Below are 20,223 nucleotides of genomic sequence, written 5' to 3' on the forward strand. Positions count from 1 at the left end.
TATGAAAGAACAATCCATAAATGTTTGTCTTATTCCAACATATCTCCATGCCCACAAAGTCTCAGAGGTGGCCCTGCCTCTGTTTACCAACATCTTCATGCTTTCTAAAAGGGTTTTAGGTCTTGTTGGGGTCAGTCTGCATGTATTAAAATTTGGTACTATTTGGTTCATCTGGAAGCAGTCCTCATGATTTCCACATGAAGGGACATGGAGCTGTGAGATGGGGGCCATTATTTCAGTAGCCAAAACTATGCAAAGACATGGGATGATCAGAGCCACTAATCAGGAGCTGAGTCCCGTTTGATTCAGCATTATGTATGCTGCCTTCATACTTTTCATCCATGGTATACTCCTCCTGGAGCTCCTGTTCCATGTGTCTTAGGATAGTCTTGGACAGGAAGTGCTTGTCATTTTCTTCTGAATCTGGGAAAACAAAACCAGTTGTGACTACACTGGTCTTTTCATAGGAAAATGTGAAGCCCTGCAGCTAACTGCTAGAAGAGCACTCTCAGTTGCATCAAGACAGATAGCTGTGTTATCTTTTCAAGTCTATCTATTACTACCCTGATTTGATTTGATTTTGCCTCAGAAACTTTAGGTAGAGTGTGTGGTAAAGATCTATGTATCAACAGCACCATCCTGGTGGCGCTGCAGCCCTTGAATTGCCAACTGCACCAACAATCATTCCCAGGAACTGCATAGATCTTTAAGGTGGATCTATAGCATGATGAAGATCTCACAATATGCTTGCAGGAAGCCGGAGTACAGAACTCGCATGCTAGAAAAGCCTCATTAACTCTGCAGCAGGTGGTCTCAAAATTTTGTCACAGCAAGCAATCCCTAATCCAGAAAACAATGATATTTACTTCCGTCTGTGTGTTTCAAGTGCAATCTTTTCCACTCCTTTACAAAGTTAAGAACCAAAGTGCTAGAATGGTACACTATATTCATGCTTAATTTTTAACTGCAACTGACCCCTTGTTGGAGGATATCCAACAAGGGGTCTTCCTTTCTAGGAGGTTTTTCTATCTTGCCCAAACACTGTATAGGTTATTTCTTATCACATGGTTGAGAAATCCCTTGTGCACTTTCGTTTTGTCATAATATAGGTAAGCCTGCCATCCTTCCACTTAGTTTTTCTTGGAAATCACTAACAGATTCTCTTCATGCAGCTCTGTGCCACTTCAGGTTACATTTCCTTTCTTATCCAATTATTTTCTTTAGTTGTCAAGTCTTTTTTTCAGGTTTCTCTAGTCCCCCCTCCCTTCAGTCTCGACCTGGGTCTTTGTTTCCAGGGGTGCTGCCGCTACTCGAGTCACGTCCAGGGCTTTCTGTCACGGAAGGAGTTTGGGCCCCTTGCACTCGGTTTCTACCCTCTCCAGCCCCCTTCCAAATTGTCAGAGGCTCGGTAGGGAGACCAGGCAGCACTGTGGGGTGCTTTTAGAGGCTCTGGTTTATCTCCAGAGCTTTTGGGGAGGTGTGGAGCCCACACTTTACTCCTCTCTCCCTCTGCAGTAGCCTGATCTCGCTCAGAGCAAGCGTAACGAGCTGTGATCTCTTTGTGTGGTAGACCAGAAGTCTGAGTTTTTGATATATGTTATCTCATTAAAAAGATGTCTTGTTCTTATTAAGAGAAATTCAAAAGGCAAAAATGAAATATGCCAGAATATACAGCTGAATACTTAAAAAACCTTTCATCCCATACAGTAGGTACATTCAAGGGGGGGGGGAGGTAAAGATAAAAGACCCCTGGATGGTTAAGTCCAGTCAAAGGCAACTATGGGGTTGCGGCACTCATCTCACTTTTCAGGCCGAGGGAGCCAGCGTTTGTCTACAGACAGCTTTCCGGATCATGTGGCCAGCATGACTAAATCACTTCTGGTGCGACGGAACACCATGACAGAAGCCAGAGCACACAGAAACGCAGTTTACCTTCCTGCTGCAGCAGTACCTATTTATCTACTTGCAGTGGTGTGCTTTCAAACTGCTAGGTTGGTAGGAGCTGGGACAGAGCAATGGGAGCTCATCTCGTCACAGGGATTCGAACCGCTGACCTTCTGATCAGCAAGCCCAAGAGGCTCAGTGGTTTAGACCACAATGCCACCCACTCCCTAGATTCACAGAAAGCAGTATCATTGAGTAGTGATTTCAGCACTGTTTATGACTCACTGAGTAACTGCTCTAAGGGAATGTACATTTATTTGCAAAAGTATTCATGTATCTCAGTAAAGCACCAGATTGTATGAAAATGTATCTATGTGGTACACAAAATCTTAATTAAAACCAAAACCAAATAACAAATACCTCTCCAATATCAAAGGTAGAAACTATTCATTCTCTTTATAGAAAGTGTGCTTTCTCACTCAATAACCATAATTTTGCTTACAAAAATGTTTTGCAGAATTCAGCTGAGAAAACAAAGGTGAATCCATTCTGTGTGCAAGCCATCCCTACATATCTTCCTTAGTAGGTGAGGCAAGACAGAGGGAGTTCAACTGGCTACAGGTACCCAGGACAAAGATCTCATGGCCGCAGTTCACTAAAAACATCAATTAGATTAAGATGCTTTCCAATGTGCTAAATCTTTATGTGCATTTGTATTCCTATAGCCTTGCTGCTGCACATTAAACTCTCTGGATCTAGGCAGAAATCCAGCCTGAGATAAGAGAATAATAAATCTATGACCTCTTAAAACCACAGGCAGAAGACATAAGAACAGAGAGGAAGCTCTTTCTGAGTTCCCAAAGCACACTGAGATCAGGTCTTTTCTGGTGTAGAAAGAAAGGCTCAACCTGCCACAGGATCCCTTCCTGGAACTAAGTTTGTAGCCTCCTCCTCGCCCCCACCACTCCAAAACAAATAGCCAGACTGTCATCCCATTTCTTACCATCATATACAATGAGCCGATAGCAGCCAGAACAGTATTTAGATCTCTGTAAGATTTCTTCCAGTGCTCTGCAGAAAAGCTTGGCTTGTTCCAAACGGTCTTGACAGCTGAAGGCAGCACTTTCATCTTGGGACATGGCAAAGAGGGACCGCAGAGGAGTGGCATACTCCATAACACAAAAATGTTTCTAGAGGAATGGGGAGAAGGGCAATCCCAGTGTTATCAGGGTGGCATTTAGACTATTGCTTGAGGAATTGCTGGTTGCTTTCACATCAGCACTAACATTCCCAGAAGTGTTACTTCATAATCTGTAAAAAGGTAAAGGACCGCTGATGGTTAGGTCCAGTCGCGGACGACTCTGGGGTTGCGGCGCTCATCTTGCTCTATAGGCCAAGGGAGCCAGCGTTTGTCCGCAGACAGCTTCCGGGTCATGTGGCCAGCATGACTAAGCCGCTTCTGGTGAACCAGAGCAATGCACGGAAACGCTGTTTACCTTCCCGCCGGAGCGGTACCTATTGATCTACTTGCACTTTGACGTGCTTTCGAACTGCTAGGTTGGCAGGAGCAGGGATCGAGCAACGGGAGCTCACCCCGTCATGGGGATTCGAACCACTGACCTTCTGATCAGCAAGCCCAAGAGGCTCAGTGGTTTAGACCACAGCGCCACCCGTGTCCCTTCATAATCTGTACCAGAACCTAAAAACCTGCATAGGAGGTGAAGATGCCTTGGTCAACCTTCACTGGAAGATAACTATAGGGAATGTGATCATGTCAGTTCTCCTAGACTTCTTTGTAGTTTTTGATACTAGCAACTATGCTTTGCTTCTGAACCCTTTAGTGGGCTTGAGAGTGAGGACTCTATTTGGGGAATCCCACTCCTATCTGACTAGATGTCTCCAGAAGGTGGTGCTGGAGGACAGAAGTGATGTCTAGAGAGAATTATTCTGAGGGATTCATGAAAAGTTTCATCTTGTCTCCCATGTTATTTATAATCTGCATATAACTAATGGCAGAAGTTGTTGAATTTCAGGCAAATTCCTTTTTAAAATATGATAAATTCAACACCTATTGTCACTCTAAGACTTTTTTTAATACAGAAGCATACCTCTTTGTTTTCACCCAGTATCCCATAGATACTATTTTTGTAGCTTCTTATTTTAATGCCAGCAACATCCATGTTCAATTCTGGGAGATTCTTTATGAAGTGAATATGACTGTCAACCGCCTGCAGGTCATCACACACATCGCAGCTCAGGGGAATCAATATGTGCAATTTCCAAGTCTTCTCGCAATTCAGCAAATGGCTGTTGCTTTGGTTGAACTCTCTAATCCGATCTTTGAGGCCTTCAAAACAAAACCGCATTAAGGAAAGACAGCTGGATGGAGACAGTAAGATTACATTAGTACTTTAAGAAGCTCCTCACTTTCTCTATAGCCAGGGATAGGAATTTGCAGAGCATCTGTACACATGGAATGGAATTCTGTACTGTTTGTCAGATTCTCCAATTTTTGGCTACAAAGCCAAAAATGGGAGACTCTGACAAATGGTACAGAATTCCTACACTGATGTGAATGGGAAAACACAAGTATGCAGAAGTTCCTTGTATGAGTTCTATCTGCCTGAGCATATACTCATGACCAGTGCTTTTTTTCTTTAAAAAATGTTTAGGGGTACTCTGATTTCCCTACTCATATTGAAATACTGCCCCTCAATGAGGCCAAACCTAAGATTCACAAAATGTTTAGGGGTATGCGTACCCCCAGAAAAAAGCACTGCTCAAGACACTGCACTCTACAGAAAACAGGCATTTTCTGCTGTTGCCTCTGTCCTGTGGACCACTCTTCCCTCTGCCCTATGCGAAGCAACAACCACCAGTTGTTTGTCTTGGGAAAGCTTCCCTTCACCTGTAAGATTGCGCCATGTTTCATGTGTTTGGAGTCCTCTGAATTATTTCTGTTTTTAAATAAATAAATAAATAAATAAATAAAGCATGTGTATTGCACTGATTATCTGCAAAAGGCTTCAGTGCCTTTGGAATGAAGCTTCTGCGCTCTGTATGACTACATGCCCTTTCTTCCGAACCACATATCACTTTTCCAAAATACAATGATGCACACCATTTACCCATATCTGTCTTCGTATTCCACCCTTCTTTGTGTACAAGAGGGAAGCCCCAGCTGATGAAGTAGCTTGATCCCAGGGACAAAGCACTACTGTAACTGCTGAGTGATTTTATTCTGCTGAGCCTTTTGGCATTTTTTTCTATTTTTTGCTCTTGCATCGGATCAGAACAGGATATTGTATGGAGATTTGGAAATATAATAACTGCTACCTTAGACTTAGTAGCTAATGTAACTAACTGCTTTTGTGGTGGGAATCCACCACAATACCAAAATAAATAATAAAAATTCATGATATAACCTACTAGTGTATACATGTTGAATCTGAATTTCTTTGGTGCAGAATTCTGGACATTATAATTCATTTTATATCACTGGCTAATGGAGAAGACCACTCACAATGGATACTCACCAGGCAAAATGAATTTTAAATACCCAACGTAATATGACCAGGCAAGTCCTTGTGCTACATTGCAGTTGTTTCTCTCATACATTTCAGAAATCTCGGCAGCTGATGGATGCTGCAGATGGAAAGGAAAAAGCTGCAATCATACGTTACCACGTGCAAAGCACAGCTCTCATCCCACCTCAATTGACTTCTGTTATAAAGCTCAGGGGAAAGCAGAACCCAGATCTGGGACAGCAACTTGCTGCACAAGTATGAGGCATGATAAGATGCAGCAGGCCATACAAATACATGCTAAAAGGCCATTTCCCAACATTCTGCCACTCTAGTCACGTGGCTACTCAGTTGTACAGTGGACTCATACTGAGATGGACCACCTTTAAGGTTTGGAGGCCTTGCAAAGATTGATAGGCTAAGACTTGCACCTAGGACAGGCCCCACATATTATAGGCTTTCTGAGAAGTGTAGCTTGATTCATTTATTTAGATACATTTAATACAGCTTTCCCACAAAGCTCAAAGCAGCTTACATGAAACAGCAGGGAATCAACTATTAAATGAATTAAAAGATTGCTTAATGACCCATGACTGCTACCTGAAGGTCAAAGACAAAGTTTAAAAGTTGGCAGAAGCACACAATGATCAGGTTCCGACACACTGGAAGGCCAGATTCTTTGAGGAGATGCAGGTAGGCTACTCCACACAGCAGGAGAAATAGGAAAGAACGTTTGCGTAGCTCTAGGCAAGCATTCAGGGCCCTTAAGTAGCTCCCATGGTACCTATGGGAGAGAAATTGATGAGGTGATATAATGTGACAGAACACCACAAAGTGCCCTCCTTCCTGAGACCCTGTTTTGCAGGGATGAGCCAAACATCCTATTACAACCTCCCTTGACCCCAAGTATTTCAGTATTCTGTGTGCTTACTCTCCACACAATAAGCATTCACATCTGAAAAGGTCTACAAATCCTTGGAAACGGCAGGCAGGCAGGCATGCTACCACATCTGGTGTCAGAGTGTGGGGCACCTAATGTAACGGACCAGAAAACCAGTGCTCATCCATGGAGATGTAGACCCAGAGGACAGCACTGAAGTGAAAACAATGCAGCTTCAGAGGTGAAAGTGATGATCTGTCAGAGCTACGATGAGTGATGAAAATGGTCTCTTCCTTGGAACTCAGTTTTATCACTCCAGGTGTTTGGTGCATATATAGAAGAGGGGGGGGGGATTCCTGGATGCCAAGTTTGGGATAAGTACTTTTTGGTGAGAGAACCCCAGTAGAGATTTAAAGTGTGGAATTATAGGCTATTAGACTTTTTAAAATATGTGCCCTTCCAAGTGAGTTCTAAAATGTCTCCTTAAAAGTTCCTTAAAAAGTTTCCCTCTTCCCCCAGCATAGGAAAAGACCACACATTTAGTAAGTTAAAAAATGGTTTACTTACAAACTCTTCAAAGGTCAGGTTCATGTGCTTCAAAGAAAACGTGGCTTAGTTGCAAAGTGGTGAAAGTCTTGGGGGTGGGGAGAGATTTCAGCCAGAAGACGGGGGGGGGGGACGTCGTTCCAGCACCTTTTAAAATTAATTATTCCCCCCCCCTTCTGCTTACCCAGTAAAGGAAGTCCCCAGACTGATTGGAGTCCCTTTCCTGTGGTTCTGTGCAGCAAATCCCACCCACTCTTCCTTCCTGCCCAGTGCTCCTTTTGCTCGAGATTCAAATTGCTGCCTGGTGCCTGAGCGAACTGCTGCAGCTTGCAGGGGTTAGCTGCCTGGCACTGTGGGTGCAGGAGGAGAAATGCCTCCTCACACAAATCTGGAGTACAGCTGCTGCCTTCCAACACTCCCTCTCTGCCCTGTGTCTGCCCTGCCTGCAGTTGGAAAGAGCCAGAGCAAGGGAGGGAGGGAGGGAGGGAGCAGCCGTAGCAAGCAGCTCAGGCACCTGGGGCAGGCATGAGGCGGGGTGAGCTGGGGCAGGGTGCGCTGCTGGAACTGTCCCTCCCATCGCCCTCCAGCTGGAGGGCCGCTGAACAGGACGCAGTGTGCTTGGCTGGCCCAGCGCTGTCCACAAAAGCAGCGCAGGGCTAGGGCCTGAACCACCATGCTCCTGCAGGGCACCTTGCAGCTGGCGGCTGAGAAGAAGGCGGCGGGCAGATGTCAGCCCATGCTGCCTTCGCCTGCAGGTGCCCAATCCACCACATCACTCCCAGGAGAGACCCGAGGCTCGGATGCGCTGCAGGCGGGGTAGTTGCACCCCTTCCAGCTGCCCTCAGGCAGCCGGAGGCTGGGGAACGCAGCCACCCAGCACACTGGGAGCTGAGTCCTGGGCCATGCTGATTTGGGGCTGAGCTTCTCATGTAGACTGGAAGGTGAACAATAGGCTTGGTTACTTATATCCTCCCAAGGTATGGGAAGTGGACATAGCTAAGCCTGGCAAGACAGCTTACTCTATGGCCTTAACCCCTTCATTAAGCATGCTTGTTATATGCTGGTAATCCCACACCATAGTCTACTAGGTTTCCAAGTTCTCATGGGTCTGATATGGTTCAAACTACCAGAGAGAAAATACTTTAGCGTGAGAAGGCAGGATTCACCTTCGGAGTACCATCAGGGCAATGAGTACTTCCACTTGCACAACTGGGCTCTCCCTCCTTCCCTGGGCCGCCTGGTGCCTCTAAAATCAGGAGGACCCCCAAACAAGCGCACAAGGGGAGGAGGAATCTGGTTAGCTGCAACGCTTGGGGGCGAGGCCAAATTCAGCATCCTAAAACTAAAAACAATATATGTCTCACTATCCATCCTCTTATATATTCAGCTTCCCCCTGCCTTTCTTCCTTATCAGATCTTTGCTGCTACCAAGCAAGGACCAAGCCTCATTGGGTGAGTCCTCACCTCAAGGCTTATCATGCCTCCATTTCTCTTTTCTCTGTCCTGCTACTGCCAATCAGCTGGCTTTTGGTGTCCTTGAACAACAACTGTCATCCCCACACCATCATGCAAACATCCATCAGTATGTCCCATTATTTCAGCAGCTTTATCACCTGGATGTCACATGACGCAGCTCTTCTGCAAAGTTGCAGGCCCCCTGACACAGCGCTCCAACCTGCAGGGCTGTGAAATGGATGACAATGCAATGGAAGACAAGGTCTAGGCTCTGCTCAGTGAGGCACAGGAAACAGACACACAGGGCAAGGAAGAGGTAGCTCACATGCCGAGCTCGATTTCCCCGAGGTCTGGGGATAAGAGAGGGAGATATGTCGCTAGGTTGTTCCTCCTTATAAGGCATCACACCTGCAACACATACAAAAGCACAAATTGGCCTTCTTATCAAGTGGATGCTCAGCAGACAGCTCCCATCTCTAGCTCCTCAAAGTGAGATAACCAAGTCAATCTAAATCGTCAGACAATAGCCTAAAGCAGTGGTTCTCAGCTAGTGTGCCAGGGCACCCGGGGGTGCCTTGTATGATGGTCAGGGGTGCTGTGGGCAACACTGGCCTCTGTCCCTCTTTCCTTCCCTCCCTTCTCTGGGGCCCTCTCACTTCTCTTCCTCCCAAAGGCTTGCACAACTGTTTGCTGCAGCAGCTGCCCTGGCTACAAGCTCAGCAGCTGAATGGTGCCTCTGGGGCTGGCCAGGGGGTGCTTCCCAGGCCCCTGTGGGGCAGTGTGAGGAGGCACCTTTCTTTGGGGCAGGGGGAGCAGCTCAGAGACCAGGAGCAGCATCTGAGGCTGCCCATAGGACTCCCAAGGAGAGGGGAGAGGAGAGGAGGCTGAGGGAACACTCCGCAAGGGAGGGTCTTTGAAAAAAGGTGAGAGGCTGCCAGCTCTGCAGGCAAGGGGTGACGTAACTGGGCCCCTGACCCCCGCAGGGGTGCCACAGACAGAATGTAGTTAGTCAAGGGAGCCGTGGACCCAAAAAGGTTAAAAACCTCTGGCCAAGAGATTCTGAGCCAGAAATATGTTCCTCAAACGCTGGAGTAACACTCAGTGGGAGAATCACAAGTCGTTCCCCTTCCCTTTCTTAACAATGCAGCAGGGCTAGGAGGGCAATAATGGGCTAGCCAGTTCCCATCTGCTCTTGGGGTTGGTTCTCTTCATCCTGCTGTCTTTTCCCCAGCTCTGCTTCTTAGTTCCTTATCCTTTTGAAACCCTCCTGCTCCCCCTTATTAGGGACAGCTGAAACCGCCACCAGAAGTACTGCATAAAGTGGCCTTCAGGTGTGAATCTAATGTTGAATTTACTTATAAGTGTATGGCATAGGCAAGATTTGGGAGATCATAGGTAACCCCCCCCTCCCACGAGGACATTATGGGAGGCCAGCTTTTATTTGGGGGACCGGCTTCTGCTGGGTGGTGGTGGTGGCAGAACTTCAGTTAACTGAGTATTTTCAATGCCACACTTTTAATATTTTGTGGGGGAAGTACCCTTCAGTACCCCCACAAAGCAGCACTGGCTGTGGCTTGTTTCCACTGATGTTTCGGGTATATCTGTTCTTTCCTCCCCACCCCACCTGAGCTCATTTGGCATAGAATTTGGTCTCTGTTTTCCTTGATAAGGCTTTCCCCTTATGTAGGGCCTTGCTCTGATGCTGAGTTGGTAGATTGCCTGCTGTGGATTGATGGACGTATGGTTGGAGATGGCTTGCTGTAAATGTGCATTTTGCTACATTTTAATTGTTCTGATTATATTTTACTTTTTTTTGTTTTTTTACTGTTTCTGTAGCCTGCCCTGGGATCATGTAATTTAAGAATGCAATATAAAAAGGTAAAGGTAAAGGTACCCCTGCCCATACGGGCCAGTCTTGACAGACTCTGGGGTTGTGCGCCCATCTCACTTAAGAGGCCAGGGGCCAGCGCTGTCCGGAGACACTTCCGGGTCACGTGGCCAGCGTGACATCGCTGCTCTGGCAAGCCAGAGCCGCACACGGAAACGCCGTTTACCTTCCCGCTGGTAAGCGGTCCCTATTTATCTACTTGCACCCGGAGGTGCTTTCGAACTGCTAGGTTGGCAGGCGCTGGGACCGAGCAGCGCAATAAATATTATGATGACATTAATAAACAAGTGTGATTGCCTCTAACAGTAAAGTCTCACCCCAAATATGACTTTTGTTTGAATGATTCATTGACTTGAAAGCAGAGGTTCTGTATGTTGTATTGTTACCCAAGGAATTGTTAATAAAAGCATAATTAAAAATAAAATACAATAAAGTGCCACCAGAAAAGCAAATAGATAGATAAATAAATAAATGTGATAATAAGTTTGTTTGTTTGTTTTTGTTTGTTTGTTTGTTTGTTTAAAACTATACACTGCTTGATTGTAAAAGAGTCAAATCAGTTTACAAAAGATAAAACATTAAAACCAGAAATATTCACAGCCCTACTTTAAAACATACAAAAGTTAAAATACTAAAATAGATTAAAATCACCTCAACTTTCTAAGCATCTGGATAGGTTGGTCTAAACAGGAATGTTTTTAGCATAATAATAATAATCCATAGTAATAATCCATAATAATAACAATAATACAGTAATGGCTTGCCTCCTGCACTGCTATTTCATTCACACAGCAGACTTTCAGTTTCACACTGGAACTTTCCTCTTCTCTGCAGCCCCCACCCCCACCTCAAAATCTGTTCTAGGGGGTTGGGGGATCCTCCAGAGCAGATTTGGGGAACATAGATGACGAGGAAAAGAGGCAAAAGTCCTGCTGCACAAGCAGAAAACCATCCCTGCAGCATCTGATACAACCGAATAATATTGGTGGCATTGGCCTTTCTCCAAACTCAGCTACTTCTAAATAGAGCCCCTCACAAATAACTCGTCCAGATTGCCATTTCAGCAGCAAGTTAACTAGCAGCCTCCCTGTAAGCAGATCTGCTTGAAAGGCTGGGCTCCATCAGCCCATGCTTCTAGGCTGGAACCTGAAAGCAGCTTTTGGTTTCATTAGTTTCACTCAGGAGAAATGTTCAGCTCATTTTGCAGCCCAGAACCAACACTGGCAAATAATCAGTAGCCATTCTCCCCTGCCCAGAAGAGGTGGGAACTCCATTCAGCCACACTCACCAGTCTGTTGAAGCAGCGTTGTGAGGAGGGTCTCAATCCTGATGTTTCAGTCTGCTTCTCTTCTGCGGCTGTGGGTGGTTACTGGGCTTTGTTTTTTTACAAAATTGCAGCTTAGGCAATTTGAGGTAGAAAAAGAGCTCTGATTCATCAGCTGAGAAATGTACGAATCAGTAAGACACAAAAATGAGGAAGGGTGGGGTTTGTTGTAATGAATAATTTTATTTGAAGAAAATGGTTTCGATGATAATGAAAGTAAAACTAGCAAATGGAACCTGTCCAATCCCAGCGCCTCATCATAAGAACTCCAGAAATGAGAGGTCTAGCTAACTGCATTGTGCTCCCTCATCACTCCTTAAAAAGACTAGATGTACTAGCTAGGGAACAAAGATTTCCCCATAGGGAGCTGTACAACACAGCAAGGCCTGTTCAGTACACCCTACACTGTGCTCATTTATTTATTTATTTAAATAATTTTTATTAAGTTTTCAATAAAAAGGTAAAGGTAAAGGAGCCCTGACCGTTAAGTCTAGTCGCAGACGACTGTGGGGTTATGGCACTCATCTTGCTTTACTGGCTGAGGGAGCCGATGTTTGTCTGCAGACAGTTTTTCTGGGTCGTGTGGCCAGCATGACTAAGCTGCTTCTGATGCAACCAGAGCAGTGCATGGAAATGCCGTTTACCTTCCCACTGGAGCAGTACCTATTTATCTACTTGCAATTTTTTGGCGTGCTTTCGAACTGCTAGGTTGGCAGGAGCTAGGACTGAGCAACGGGAGCTCACCCTGTCACAGGGATTCGAACCACCGACCTTTTGATCAAGCAACCCAAGGCTCAGTTGTTTAGACCACAGTGCCACCTGCGTCCCTACAAGTTTTCAATATAACCATTCAAATCAGTTTTCCACTTTTACATTAATCAAAAATTATTTACTCTGTTGAATTTATCTTAGTGCTGCTAGCGTTTTCAGCTGTATACAGTACAGCTATTTTCCATATATTCAATAAATGTTTACTACTCTTCTTTAAATATATGTTCTTCTTGTTCTCTTATTCTATGCGTTAAATCCGCAAGTTCTGCATATCCTGTCAACTTAAGTTGTCAATCCTCTTTCGTTGGAAGGATTGCATATTTATGCATGCAACAGTTGCGGCCTGTGTTTTGTTAGCCCCAAAATGGAAACGGAGCGAGGTCCCAACACCCTGTGCTCTTTTAGACCTGCAGGACAGAGTAGGGAAGCACAGCTGCAGCCCTCTCACCTCGAAGGCCAGCCTGCAATCTTGGAGTGCCTAGAACTGTAAAGCAGGGTTCCCTTGGGAAAACACTTCGTTGTCAATAGAGTCATAAGTTACATTCTACCTCACCATGAGTTCTCCAGTATACTTAGTGCAGAAACCAACTGCTATTGACTAGTTCATAGCTATTTTTAAAATGTTTATTCCATTGATAGGCCAACTTTAAAGTAGTAAAAAAGAAATTCTGAGGCAGGTATATGTTGCCTAGGTTACATGTACACGATGCCTGTTAAGCACATTGAAAGCAGAGTATTTTCCCAAAGAATCCTGGGAAGTGGTTTGTTAAAGCTGCTGAAAATTGTAGCTCTGTGAGGGGTAAACTATAGTTCTAGGATTCTTTGGGTGCTTTCAATGTACAGTGTGGACTCACGTCTAGTCCTCTCTCCTTCTCAGCTTCTGGGGAAGTTAACCCACCCGTCATGGCAAGGGATCCCAGGGTGAGTTACAATAACTCAATTTGAAAATAATGTCCATCGGTACAATAATTTAAAAATAACATCTGTCAGCACAGTAATATAAGAACCTATAAAGGCACAATGAGACTACCTTTTCAAACTACTAAAACCATTACATCTCACATCTTAGAATCAACAGCTAGCCTCATACAAATGCCTGAGCAAATATACATGTTTTGCTTGGTGCTGGAATGTAGAGAGAAAGTGTCACCTGTACCTCGGAAGGAAGGTATTGTGTGAGAGAAGGCATCAGAGGCCATTCTGTCATGGAAACAAGTATTTTCATTTGTTGGTCTTTGATCCCCTGCCAATCAATTTAATTGAGTGAATGTCAAATCTAGTTTATGGAAAGAGTGAGAGAGAAAAAGATATCTCTGCCCGCATCATTCAGAAATGTATAAACCTCTGTTATGCCGCCTCGTTGAACTAGTACAGAAACCTCCAGTCTCAAATCCATATAAGACAACTACACAATCTAGCATTTTGTAGATTTATATTGTTACTCTCATTCTAATCTTATTTTCTTACATATGCTTAGTTTCCTGTTTATTGTTTGTTTACTATTCAATAAATATATTTATTGCAAAATATATTCTTTCATGAGCCAGCTCAGTTGGGGCTCAGCCTGCTGAGTTGAGACCACTATAAAGCTCCCAAAAGTGGTGTTCTGGGGGGAGGACCAGAGAGGGACTTTGGCTGGATCGTAAGCTTGTTCAGCTCAGGCATGCAGCCTGGCAGCCTGGCATAGAACACTATTTAAAGGGTTGTTTTCCTTCTGCCCCACTGCTGATCAGGGTTTGGATCTGGTGTAACTTTACACCAGCTTAATTTACATGGGCTTGGGCTTACTTTATACCAACCTCTTGGACATAGGATTGCTCTGTGTGTGTGGTATTCTTGACTGGTGTGACAATATAATTGAATAAAATATTTGGTACTGCTCAGTCTCATTCTTCTGCAGTAATAAGTCTCACCTTACAGAGTTTTTGCAAAGCTTACAAGAAGAGAACTTGAAGTGTTATAGAAATGTGTTGTTTCTGTCATCTGCATAGTTTTTCAAGTTTACCCTTGCTTTTCTTCTTTCCACGATAAAACCCATGACTAATTTCTGTAGATGCTGTATGGATTGAGCAACTAACAAAACGTAGAGAACCAAAATAGGGCTTTAGAACATAATCTCACTTTTTGCACGGAAGCAACATGCTGACCACATGCCGATGAGGAAAGATTCGGTTCCTTAAACTGGTTTAGATCAAACTTAATCTGTTCATTCATATCAAGTTGCGTTAGTGCAGGTTCCATTCTTGGGCAATGTCAAGAGTAGCACTCCCAAGATTCTGAGCCCCCACAAACCTCCAAAGTCTTTCTCCTATCACCAACAGTCATTATCAATATTGTTGCATGCCATCCCAATCTCTGAGCAGTGTGAAATGCCAAAGGTTTCCGGCACTTACCCACGGTTCATGCTTCCTTTTGGAATGAGGCACAATGGAGACTGTGGGGTCTTTATGATATATGGTTTACTTACAATATATACATCCTGACACTATGATGGAGGCATCCACGACATTAAGACCCCAAGAGGGTCTGCTCCTCCCATAGCCACAGTCATGGGTGTAGCCAGGATTTATGGGGGGGGGCATTATTTTTGGGAGGGCATAACTGAGTTATCTGTGATGCAAATGGTCAGTTAGTTAAGTATTTTTATTTATTTACTGGATTTAGAGGGGGCAGTTGTCCTGCTGTCCCCTGGCTAGGCCCATGGTCACAGCCTTGGATTCAAACAAAAATCAAGCCCCCCCCCCCTCAGGCTTCTGCTTGCTTCCTCTCCAGTTTCTAACCTACATACCCACCCAGCCTCAACTCTGGCCTTTTGTCTTTCTAACTACCAGTGGGTTGAGGAAGGGGTCCCATCCCTTTGCCATCCCACACAAATCCACTTCCTTTGCTCCCCTTAATAGCCCATCATCTCACCTAGGAGCTAGTTTGGCGATTCCAAGAATTAGAAGGGGGCACAGGCATTCAGACTAACCACATTACCCAAAAACTAACACTACCTTTCTTCTGAGTGGCTCCTAGACACTTCTGCCCATCTCATCTGATTAGCCAATTAAAATAATCATTACCAGAAGTCCCACTTCTGCCTCCAGCATCTCTCTTCCATAGAAATGGCCTTGTTGGGGCGGTGGATTATTTTGCTCATTCCCCTCGTGTTTTCTCTTTGTAAGAATGCAATTACAGTGGTGCCTCTGGTTACGAACTTAATTCATTCCGGAGGTCCGTTCTTAAGCTGAAACCATTCTTATCCTGAGGCGCACTTTTGCTAATGGGGCCTCTGGTGTGCAATTTCCATTCGCATCCTGGGGCAAAGTTCACAACCAGGAGCACCAGGAGGTTAGTGGAGCTCGTAACCTGAAGCATTCATAACCAGAGGTACCACTGTATACAAAAAGGGGTTAAATGCAGTATTCTCTATAGAACACAATTCAAAACTGCATTCAAAAAAAACATGGTAAAGTCTTGGCTTGTTTATTTGCAGGTGTGGGGTGTGCTACTTCACGACTTCCCCTTGCTCTGTCACAAGTTCCTCAGACTTATAACTTGTTTCGATTCTTCTTCACAAGCAGTTGTCTCTAACAATTACACACACACACACATTTCTATCTCATCTTGTTATGAGTTGCATGTATTTAAATGCTTTAAATAAAGTTCAAAATACCTTAAAGTGTTCATTTGTTCTATCTCTTTATCCTGTCCCTTTCCGGCTCACAGCTTCAATAATGGCTTTTGTAATTCTACAAATGAAATCGCATACTGTTTAAACTACCATGAAGCTTTCCAAAAGTATAATCATATATTTCCACTGAATAATTGCACATATAAATCTTTCCAAATTGACAAGTGAACTATGCTCTTCGTGGGGAGTTTCCTGCAATCAGGCAAGCTTCTAGACGAAAACAACTATGGGTGGTCTCTTACATTTAAATACTTTACAAGCTAAGGGTGATTAACTCCTCACATTCTAAACATTGATTCTTTACAGAAACGGTGATAGATCAAATTCAGTGTTGAGACCTGTAGGTTCTAAAGTTTTAAATTGAAAAACAAAATGAGTTTCTATCTGCATAAGGCATTTCTAAATGTTCTCTTTCCTGTAAGGATATTCTATATATTTATGCAACACCTTGAATTTAAAGTCTGGCTTCCCTCCAAGCCAAGATTTCTGACAGTAAGAGCTGTTCAACTGTGGAATGGACTCCCTCAGCAGATGGTGGACTCTTATTCCTTGGAAGTTTTTTAACAGAGGTTGGATGGCCATCTCTCATGGATGCTTTAGTTGAGATTCCCGCATTGCAGGGGTTGGAATGGATGACACACATGGTCCCAACTCCACAGTTTGATGATTCTATAAGGAGGTGGGGGAGGGGTGGGATCCCAGCCACCTAATGTAAATCAATCAGCCCACACTAAGTCAATCAGAACTATGCATTCTCCCTGTGGGTGTTCATCTTTCATCTTGCTCCTGTTCCTCACCCTCCATTATTTCCCAGATCTTTTCTTCATCTTCAAGGGTGGTTTGAGACAGAACCACCATGATCCTGGGTCCATGCTATCTCCATTTGCCTCCTGCCTAGAAGCCTCCTGGGGTAGAGGTCTCCACCACTCCGCCTCATCTGGCCAGTCCCTGACAATGCCCTTCCTATAGAGCAGGGATGAGAACCTGTGGTCCTCCAATTGTTTGACTGTAACTTCCCTCAGCTTCAGGAAGAATAGCCAATGATCAGGGAAGAGGGGAATTGGAATCAGTGGAGCACCAGATTTATATAGAGCTTATATCAAATAATGGTGCTCCCCACCAGGTTTTGGTTATTTCCACAATATTACAGTGCTCTCTTTTTATTAAAAAAACATCCAGCTTGGCACAGACTTCTAGGATTAACATATAAATACCTATAAAATAGATTATGTCTTTCCAAAGGTCTCCAATGTGTTCTTTTTCCTTATGGCTCTTTGGCCTATTTGACTATCACATCCTCCTACACTTTCATTGCCTACTCCTTTGGGGTGTGCTTTCTTTCAACAGCTGAGGCAGATCTATCCAACTGTTAAAATTTTAAAGATACTGAAGGAGACCACTTAGCCCCCCTTCAACTATTGCTGCCTTTCTCTATGGTGATATATAGCTGAAAATGAAAAAGCAGCATCTGAGCAGAACAACCTTTTCTTAGTTTATACTGCCACCTCATGGATTTTGAGAAAATGTGTATATAATTCCAAAGTACATAAATTAAATTAAAATGGCAGCAGCTGACTGCAGCTGCCACTGTGGGCACAACACTTCATAGGGCAGATACCAGCGCCCCAATGTCCACTCCTTCTGCCAGATAGGCAGTCAGGTGCCTTGACCCTGAAAGGCCAAGATGGGCAGATGAGAGAAAAACAGTACAACCACCCAGCAAAGTTAGAAACAAAGCAAAACCCCAAACCCTTGGGCCAGCAGTACTGCTGCAGAGCAGTGGGGTGAACTGGCATGGGCCCTTCAGAAAGTAGCTTGCCTGCCCCTCCTTAACGTAGCAGGGCCTCTGAAGGTAATGAACTTGAAAGAGGTGAAGAACAAGATGAACAACTGTGCAGGAGCAAAGGTAAGGTGTCAGAAGTATAGCAAGTAGGTGGCCTGCAAGGAGGAACAGCAGCCTTTGTGTAAGGCAATTACAGCTGGGTTTCAGAGCTTATATCACTCATGTTGACCATTGCAGAAAGGCAAGTTTCTCCTTCATGTGGATCATATAGCTCTGGTCACCATGGAATAACTCATCCTCAGTTGGTCGATTCAGGTGCCCCTGGAACAATCTATAGCTGGCCTGTCTAGACTGCAGCTGTCTAAGGTGCTTGAAGATCTTTGTAAGTGTATCTATGGCTGTTCTCAATTTCCCAGGGCTACCAAGAGCCAATTTGCAGGTATTACATGCCCTTTCTCATTTAGCAGAAGTAGTCTGCAGTGGCCAGAATTCAGGATTCCTAGAGGATTAACACTGGCTTCTGTAGCCTTTGCTTTAGAAGCAACAGGACACATTTAGTAAAGATATGTGTAGCCTATCAACACAACCTGTGACACCTGAAGCTCTGACCTACCAAATTATACAGTACCTGTTGACCACAGGGACATTTTGCCTTCCCTCCACAAATGTCCACCTTAGAACCTGTTTCAGGAAAGTATTATTTATTATTAATTTTTACCATGGAATTAGATCCCTGATGGCTTACAGAGAGACACCCACTCCTTTTAACACTATCACTGTCAGGCATTCAGTGCTGCAAAGTGGAGGCTAGGACAGTTGGGTTCAGCCCAGACTGTTTGGAGCAGGTGCCCAACTTACCCATTCAGGCTAGAACCAGAAGAACATTACCTTCACAAACTTGCAAAGGAGGGAATGACTGGAAACCTGTATTAGGGATTCTAGGAATACTCAGCCTTGCAGCCAGTCACTAAAGGAGGATGTCATGATGATGTATTCTTGGACATGAATGTCTCTGACATTTTATGCTGCCATACCACTGGTTGGCTTCATACAGTGCTGAAAGCACCTCTATATTCTTTCCTCATTAAATATTCTATTATTAATTCTATTATTTTTTATATACAGTGGTACTTCGGTTTATGAACTTAATCAGTTCCGGAAGTCTGTTCTTAAACCAAAAGCATTCTTAAACCGAGGCACGCTTTCCCTAATGAGGCCTCCCACTGCTGGTGCCCTTCCACCGTTCAGATTCCATTCTTAGACCGAGGTAAAGTTCTCAAACTGGGACACTATTTCCGGTTTTGCGGAGTTTGTAAACTGAATTGTTCTTAAACCGGACTGTTCTTAAACTGAGGTACCACTGTACAACCCTTTATCAAAAGAACTTAGGGAGGTATACAACATTAAAAACATTTTATGGAGCATAATAATAAAAACATAAAACAAAGCAAAGTAATAAACAACAAAATAATAAAAAATAATAACAACAGTCCCCCTACCATTAGCCCAAAATGCTCACCAGTCTCGAGTCCTTTGTGTATAGGTCAATGATTACTAAGCCTGGTTGACAGCCAATATGTATCTGCTTTAGATGCCATCTTTGCATCAAGGATAATCTATGTTATACCATACTAATAAAGTACTCTTAGAGCACCTCTGATTCTGACATTCCAAGATTGAGCATCTCTCTCTCAGAGCTTGAGAGAATTATCTACCAGGTCTACCTGTGTTGCTTCTAACTGAACATACAATGAAAACATAAAATGAGCCATGCAGGATTAGACCAAACGCTTATCTAGCTTAGCGTTCTATTTTCTATAGTGGCCAACAGTGGGGCTATTGTGTTCATACAACATAACCGGTGTTCAACTTCAGAGGCATATCAGCTCTGATAATGAAAGTACCAGCAATGCTGCTTGTGCCAGTGCAATGCCAACTACCTTAACTAGATCCTAGGATTCAGCAACCTATGAAACACATTCATGAGGATTTCTTATTTAGCTTTTTAAAAACTGTCTCGCTCTCAAGAGTCCTTTACTTCCAGGTACTTTTTTTTTTCCAGGAACTGCTCTCACTCTAAAGAAAAGGTTCTATGGATTGCAGTGCTATATCACAGAACTGTAGAGCTGGAAGGGACCAACCTTTCTCAACCATGGGTCCCCAGATGTTTTTGGCCTACAACTCCCATCATCCCTGACCACTGGTCCTGTGAGCTAGGGATCATGGGAGTTGTAGGCCAAAAACATCTGGGGAGCCAAGGCTGAGAAAGGCTGATAGTCCAACCCTGACATATGTCCTGTTAGTGCACAATATCACCATTAAAGAATCAGATATAATGTAATTGAATATTTTTATTAAATTTTCACATTTTATAAAGACAAACATACACACACAAAGACAAAGACAACACGTATAAAATTTCATAACCTTACTTTCCTAACCCCAGTTCTTGACCTCCCCCCACCCCCCCTTCATACATCCTAGTTCAGTTA

At 44.0% G+C, this 20,223-nt stretch overlaps 1 protein-coding gene across 2 annotated transcripts in view; it reads right to left on the bottom strand.

The window, feature by feature from the left end:
• Positions 1–2: 2 nt before the first annotated feature.
• STING1 (stimulator of interferon response cGAMP interactor 1) overlaps positions 3–20,223 on the bottom strand; it is a 157,802-nt gene continuing 137,581 nt past the window's right edge. The window contains exons 1-7 of one of the 2 annotated variants that reach the window (XM_079983627.1): positions 11,466–15,911; positions 8,448–8,697; positions 6,009–6,192; positions 5,421–5,529; positions 3,993–4,231; positions 2,888–3,074; positions 3–423 (exon numbers count right to left, since the gene is read on the bottom strand). In XM_079983627.1, coding sequence (XP_079839753.1) covers positions 236–423; positions 2,888–3,074; positions 3,993–4,231; positions 5,421–5,529; positions 6,009–6,192; positions 8,448–8,692 — 1,152 coding nt within the window. In that variant the 5' untranslated portion in view covers positions 8,693–8,697; positions 11,466–15,911 and the 3' untranslated portion in view covers positions 3–235. Of the gene's footprint in view, positions 424–2,887; positions 3,075–3,992; positions 4,232–5,420; positions 5,530–6,008; positions 6,193–8,447; positions 8,698–11,465; positions 15,912–20,223 lie in introns of those variants that run through there. The other variant, XM_079983626.1, reaches the window with a different exon arrangement.

This window comes from Podarcis cretensis (genome assembly GCF_951804945.1).
Source record: "Podarcis cretensis genome assembly, chromosome: 7".
In the NCBI taxonomy this organism is placed as follows: Eukaryota; Metazoa; Chordata; class Lepidosauria; order Squamata; family Lacertidae; genus Podarcis; species Podarcis cretensis.